At 48.9% G+C, this 7,500-nt stretch overlaps 1 protein-coding gene across 1 annotated transcript in view; it reads left to right on the top strand.

Annotated features, from left to right (window-relative positions):
• si:dkey-220k22.1 (multiple epidermal growth factor-like domains protein 9) overlaps window positions 1-7,500 on the top strand; it is a 196,704-nt gene that overhangs the window by 136,218 nt on the left and 52,986 nt on the right. The window contains exon 3 of the mRNA XM_063210415.1: window positions 1,565-1,704. Within this exon, the coding sequence (XP_063066485.1) occupies window positions 1,565-1,704 (140 nt within the window). The remainder of the gene's footprint in view (window positions 1-1,564; window positions 1,705-7,500) is intronic.

The raw sequence follows: 7,500 nt of genomic DNA, 5'->3' as shown, positions 1-7,500 counted from the left end.
GATAGCAAGCTCACTCGCTAGCTAGCTAGCCGCCCGCCCGCCCCCTCATTCATCCATCCATCCATCCATCCGTCCTCGGGGTAGCACATTAGCGCTAACAGATGTGGTCCCAGACCCCTCTCCTTTCGCCCTTTAGAGAGCCTTTTCAAGAGGAGAGGGGAGAAAAAGTTTCCCCATGGAAAAAAAGCGTGTTTGTAAAAACGGGTTAGATGAAGAGAGAGGAGGAGAAAGAGAGAGTGATTGAGGGAGGGTGAGGAGGAGAAGAGAAGAGAAGAGTGTGTTTGTAAAAAGGGGGTAGATGAAGAGCGAGGAGGAGAAAGGGAGAAGGATGGAGGGGGGGTGAGGAGGAGAAGAGAGGCAAAGGAGAGAAGAAGAGAGAGCAACGGGGGTGGAAATGGGAAAAGAGCATACACAAACAGTGGTTCACAGGGGAGCTTTGAGTTGGGAGTCGGCACTCTTTCAAAAGCTCCGTAGCCAAAGTGGAGTGGAGTGGAGTGGAGTGGTGCGGAGGAGAGCTGCGGAGAAGGGGAGGTCTTTCGGGAGGAAAGGCTTCACAAGAAAACATGGACAAGTGGGACTCACTAAAAAGAGTAATGCAGGTGGGGGTGGCGCATGGAGGTGGAGGTGGAGGAGTGGGGAGAGGTGAGTGCAGAGAAGAACCTTTGTGAGTTACAATGCAAGGGAGGAGGGGGGGGGCTCACAGAGGCAGGCCAGAGGAGAGGAGAGGAGAGGAGAGAGAAAGGGTGAAGGGAGAGTAGATGTGGAGAGATGGAAGGAAGGAGGGAGAGAGAGGGGAGCGATCTGGGTGTTTGATGTGCGCCATGAGAGGCTGTTTTGCAGAGAAAGGGTAGAGTTGAGCTGTGGTCTCCCTAGTAAAAGGGGAGGAGGGAGCGAGAGAGATCAATGGGGCTTATTCAGTCAGTAGTTGTGTCCTAGCTGGAAGACGAGGGCTCGTGGTCTTACAACAAGGCAGCGCCGACACCGCAAGACACTGCAACACATCTGGAATAGATGTTGGGTGTGTGTGTGTGTGTGTGTGTGTGTGTGTGTGTGTGTGTGTGTGTGTGTGTGTGTGTGTGTGTGTGTGTGTGTGTGTGTGTGTGTGTGTGTGTGTGTGTGTGTGTGTGTGTGTGTGTGTGTGTGTGTGTGTGTGTGTGTGTGTGTGTGTGTGTGTCTAACTGAAGGCATGGGTATTACAAGAATTTTGAGTGTGAAGAAGACTTTCTATGTATAACAGAAGTGCTTGCGCGTCTGTGTACGTGCGTAAATGTGTGTGTGTGTGACCTCTGTGTATTTGAGAGTGATAGTGAGGTACTGTAATTATGTACTGTATTTATGTACTGTATGGCTGCAACAATAGACAATAGTTGTGCACTGACACCGACATCTTCAATGACTCAATACAAGCCACTAACAGACATACTAAATTCATATATCGAACATGTGTCCAGAAACCATGCTCATACTTTGAAGTTACAGTAATACACAATGTCCACATGCATTTTCCCCTTGTTTCTAACATGTCTCCTTCTCTCCTCCTCCTCCTCCTCTTGTCATCTCTCAGCTCGGGCATGTGCCAGTGTAAGACGGGCGTGTACGGAGAGAAGTGTGATGACTGCCACCCAGGCTTCTTCCACTTCAGCAGCAGCGGCTGCCAGCCCTGCCAGTGCAACAACCACAGCAGCTACTGCCACCCACAGTCAGGTGAGGCACTGCACTCAAATTCACATCCAAACGTGTTTCATTGGCATGCCTGTTAGTGTCAGTGTTGCTGAAGGTTACAAAGAACACACACACACACACACACACACACACACACACACACACACACACACACACACACACACACACACACACACACACACACACACACACACACACACTGGTGAGATACCAGCCTTCTCTTCTTTTCTCTTGTCTTTTCTTCACTTCTCTTCGCTTTTTCAATTAAAGTTTTTCCTCTCTTCCCTCCTCCCTCATTGTCTTCTCATCTGCAGTCCTCTGTTCTCTCTTATCCTCAATTCCTCTACTCTACTCTACTCTCATCTCCTTGTCCTTGTTCTCTCTTCTCTGCTGATTCTCCTTTTCTCATATCATCCTTCTTTTCTCTCCTTTCCTATCTTCCAATTTCTCTTATCGTCTCCCCTCCTGTCACCACTCTCCTCTACTCTTTTTGCCTGCTCTCCTCTTCTGTTCCTCCCTGTGCTTTCTCTCTTCCTCTCTGTCCTCCACTCTGCCCTCTTCTGTCCTCTCTGCTGAACTCTTTTTCTATCGTATTCCCTCTCGTGTCTACTCCTCATCCCCCTGTTCTGCTTTGGTTCCAACTAGTTTATAACCTCACAAAGGGAGTTTTTTGCGGGGTTTTTTATTAATTTCCTAGACTTTATACATCGGGAACAAGGCCGAGCTGGACTGTGCCTTGCCTGTCTTTTCATGAGATCATGGCGTGACGGTCATGAGATGACCTCAGTCGAATGATCTGCTTTATGTAGATTGTATTGTCTTACACGACTCCACCCTAGAAGCCTGGGCGTGTGTCTGTGGCATCCATTCAATGACCTCAGCGAGCGTGATTTAAGTTTTTGTGTTAGAGTATTGTTTGTCCCCATGTTCCCCCTTGTTTGCTTAGAAGCACGGGGGGAAGGACCTTGGACTACAGCAGGTCCTCACCCCTGAACAACTGTACATTACATTACACATCGCTATATTACACACGATTTTATCCAAAGGGATATTTCAGAAGATATTGGTTACTGTATGTGGAATGAGGATAGGTGCCTTTCTCAAGGGCACTGCTGCCATAGTTTAAGGATTAGGGAGATCAGAGATGATGGGTAAGGAGGAGACTTATTCATGAGGAGTTTCTTCTGAAGTCATTATGCCGTTCTGTAAGGTTATAAGCTGCCATATTCTATGAGACGCCATGCCCATTTAGAAGACCGCAATTGATCCCGTTTTGTTGCATTGGTGACACGTACAATGATTCATCTTGGTTACCCTATCGAGAGTCTTTGGGGAGATCACGCACACACACGCTTCCTACAGGTCAGGGTATGATTGGATCATCCACCTTCTGATTCAAAGACCAATTAGATCAGATTATATCAGATCAAAGACTTCCTAACCATTATGCCACTACAGCCATCCCATAGTCACTGGGCAGCTGTGTGCCTAGTGGTCAAGGAAATGGGCTTTAGATCAGAGGGGTTGCAGGTTCCTATCCATTTTAATCTTTTCTGTTTTGTCTGTGTCCTGTCTGTAAAATTGTAATGTGTGCTGCCACCTTGGCCAGGGCTCACTTGAAAAACAGAATTTTATTCTTAATGTGATTTTATTCCCTAGTTAAATAAAGGTTAAAAAAATAATAGTAATAAAAAAATAAATCCCACCCTTCCACTCCATATCTCACTCCATGCCCTCAGTCCTTGAGCAAGTCACCTAACCCGACACTGCTCCAGGGACTGTAAGCAATACCATGTACTTAAAATAACTAAGTTGCTTTGGATAAAAGCGTCAGCTAAGTGGAATGTAATGTAATGTAAAAAAGACCAACTCCCTAACCATTCGGCCGCCGTCACTGAACTACATTCAAGCCCACCCACAAACCCATTCATTCATCCAGCTATCCATGCATCCATCTGCATCCATCTGCATCCCTTGGAGCGATGTCCTCCTTTAGCCTGACCTCACCCCTGTCCTCCTCCATGCGCTGTATAGATCAGCAGTTATGTAAGACCAAGGGGACAGGGACAGCTACACTGATTGGCTGTCCTGTGGGCCAAGCACGCACTATGACCCTGCCTGGGGAGAGCAGTTGGACTGAGAGACTGAGAGGAATCGTATTCTTCATTTGCAGGGTGTTGTTGTTGTGTTGTATGCTCGGTTTGGGTGCCACATTTCTTTTCTTAAATGCTATACAAGCCACTTTCATGCAGTTTTGCAAGTGTTTTTTTTTTATTCCGTTTAAAAGTTATCATCTGATACATTGGAATTCAGTTCATTCTGATATATGTTTCCTTATCAAATTCAAACGGTGTTACTGTGTTACAGAGTAGAGTAGAGTAGAGTAGAGTATCGTTTATTGATCCCAGGGGGAAATTAAGGTGTCAAGTAGCATACACACATAAATAAAGACATAAAGACATTGTCCACAAGACATAACACACATATTTACACATAAAATAAAATAATCATATATAGCTCGCTGTTGCATACTTATTGCCAAGGCATCTCTCTCTCTCTCACACACACACACACACACACACACACATACACACACACACACACACACACACACACACACCAAAAATATAAAGTGTAAAGTGTCCAGTGTTCACATGTGCCTTAGCTAAGTGGCACATAGTAGCCAAGACAAGGTGGCCATAAAGTGTCCAGGAGTGTCCATAGTCTCTTTCCTAGAACAATGTCCATTGTATTCCTTAGAAAAAGAGATGGGGGGTTAAACACAAGTCACCCCCTGTGTCACTCCACACACACACACCCACACACCCACACACCCACACACACACACACACACACACACACACACACACACACACACACACACACACCAAAAATAAAGTGTACATAGTCCAGGAGTATCAGTAGTCAGGGGGGTTACACACATCGCAGACTGAGTATCTACCCACACACACACACACACACACACACACACACACACACACACACACACACACACACACACACACACACACACACACACACACACACACACACACACCACACACACACACACACACACACACACACACTCAGCTGTGCATTCCGCTGAAAAGGAGTCGAAGGGTAGAGAGTCCAGGTAAAAAGAGTATGCAGGAGTGGGATCTGTTTATGCAGTCCAGTCCCCTATGATGATCTCTCTTTGTGTGTCCTTGTGTGCAATGTTGAAAAGCTGAATGGCCCTGGGTACAAAGGACTTCCGCAGCCTGTCTGTCTTGCAGGAGATGGCGCGCAGTCTGTAGCTGAACAGGCTTCTCTGGTTGTTGAGGACTGGGTACAGTGGGTGCTTGTCGTTGTCCAAAATAGAGTCCAATCTGCCAAGTGTCCTCTTGTCGGCTGTGGTTGTGAGGGCGTCCAGTTCTGTGCCTACAACAGACCCTGCTTTCCTCACCAGCCTGTCGAGCCGTCCAGCATCTCTTTTCCTAATGCTGCCACCCCAGCATGCCACAGCATAGGAGAGCACACTGGCCATGGCAGACTGGTAGAACATCTGCAGGAGTCTGTTGCAGACATTGAAAGATCTCAGCTTTCTCAGAAAGTAGAGTCTGCTCTGGCCTTTCTTGTACAGTGCATGTGAGTTGGCAGACCAGTCCAGTTTAGAGTCCAGGTGAACACCCAGGTACTTGTATGTGGAGACTGTCTCCACAGTCTCCCCCTCGATAGAGACAGGCACCAGGGGTGGGGTGGTTCGCCTGAAGTCAATCACCATTTCTTTGGTTTTGGTGGTGTTCAGCCGCAGCTGGTTGGTTCTGCACCATTTGACAAAGTTCTCCACCAGTCCCCTGTACTCCCCCTCCTGCCCATCTTTGATGCATCCAACAATGGCCGTGTCATCCGAGAACTTTTGCATGTGGCAGGTCTTCGTGTTGTAGTTGAAGTCAGTGGTGTACAGGGTGAACAGCACGGGGGAGAGCACCGTTCCTTGTGGAGCTCCAGTGCTGCTGACTACAGTCTCTGATGTGAGGTCACCTAGTCTGACGAACTGGGGCCTTCCTGTGAGGTAGTCTGTGATCCAGTTCACCAGCCCAGTCTCCACTCCCATCTGCAGTAGTTTGTTTCTCAACAGTAGTGGCTGTATTGTGTTGAAGGCGCTGGAGAAATCAAAGAACATGATTCTAACAGCACTGCTTCCTTTGTCCAGGTGAGAATGCATTCTGTGCAGCAGATACAGAATAGCATCCTCAACTCCCACCTTCTCCTGGTAGGCAAATTGTAGTGGGTCTAGTGCGTGGTGAACTTGGGGTTTCAGTATGTTGAGCAGAAGCGCACGCTCGAATGTCTTCATTATATGGGATGTGAGGGCTACCGGTCTGTAGTCGTTTAGTTCTTTGGGGTGTGGCTTTTTGGGTACAGGTATGAGGCATGAGGTTTTCCACTGTGTGGGCACCTTACCCGCATGCAGACTCTTATTGAAGATGTGTTGCAGTGGCTCAGCTAGCTCTTCTGCACAGGTCCTGAGGAGTCTGGCGCTGACCCCATCAGGTCCGTTGGCCTTCGGCTTAAGCCTCCGCAGTGCGCTCCTAACTTGTCCTGTCGTAATGGTGGGGGGTGGCTGCTCCGTTTGTGGTGGGGGATGGGTGGGGAGAGGTTCCATCAGTGTAGGTGTGTCAGTGCAGGTTACTTCAGAGGAGGTGGGAGAAGGAGGAGGGGAGTCCAGTGTGAAAGCTGAGGGGAGAGGGGGGATGGAAGAGGTGCAGGGGACTTCAGAGGAGGGAGGAGGAGGAGGGAGGTCCAGTGTCAAAGCTGGGGGGAGAGGGGGATGGGAGAGGTACAGGGAAATTCAGAGTAGGGAGGAGGAGGAGGGAGGTCCAGTGTCAAAGCTGGGGGAGAGGGGGGATGGGGGAGGTACAGGGGAATTCAGAGGAGGTAGGAGGAGGAGGAGGGGGGTCCAGTGTGAGTGCTGGGGGCTGAGGGGGGATGGGTGAGGTGAGGGCTGCACAGACCAAAGGTGTTGAGATGTCTTCAGTGGTGGGAGAGTGGGGAGGGGGCACTGCGTGGTGGGAGTTGTGCTTCTAGCCGTGCAGTCTACAGATGGGCAATTAAATCTGTTGTAAAACAGATTAAGCTCATCTGCTCTGTCTTTGTTGCCCTCAGCCCCTCCACTCTTGGCGCCAAAACCGGTCATCGCTCTGATGCCCTGCCATAACTGCCTTGGGTTGCTTTCCATCTTCCTCTCCACTTTCCTCCCATACGCCTCCTTAGCAGCCCTCAGCTCTCTCTTCAGTTCTCTCTGGGTACTCCTCAACTCCTCAGTGTTGCCCTCCTTGAAGGCCCTCTTCTTGCTGTTTAGGAGTTCTCTCACCCTCCTAGTCACCCAGGGTTTGTTGTTGGGGAAGCAGCGCACAGTCTTGGTTGGGACTGCGACATCCATACAAAAATTGAGGTAGTCAGCTGTGCAGTCAGTGATTTCCTCCAGGTTTTCACTCTCCTGCAGTACACTCCAGTGTGTGGACTGAAAGCAGTCTCTTAGAGCCTCTTCTGCCTCAGGAGTCCACACTCTGACAGTGCGTGTTGTGATGGGGAGCCGTTGTACACTTGGTTTGTACACAGGCTGTAGCTGTATGATGTTGTGGTCAGAGGAGCCCAGTGGGGGAAGGGGGGAAGCGTTGTATGCATCCCTCACGTTTGTGTATAGAAGATCAATTGTCCTGTTTTTTCTTGTAGCGCAGTCCACGTGCTGATAAAAGTGTGTCATTGTGGAATTTAGAGTGACATGGTTGAAATCGCCCGAAATTGCAAAAAAGGCGTCCGTGTGCTGTG

This window comes from Engraulis encrasicolus, chromosome 11 (assembly GCF_034702125.1).
Source record: "Engraulis encrasicolus isolate BLACKSEA-1 chromosome 11, IST_EnEncr_1.0, whole genome shotgun sequence".
In the NCBI taxonomy this organism is placed as follows: Eukaryota; Metazoa; Chordata; class Actinopteri; order Clupeiformes; family Engraulidae; genus Engraulis; species Engraulis encrasicolus.
The sequence above is the reverse complement of the archived record's forward strand: the minus strand, read 5'-3'. Positions and strand labels throughout refer to the sequence as shown.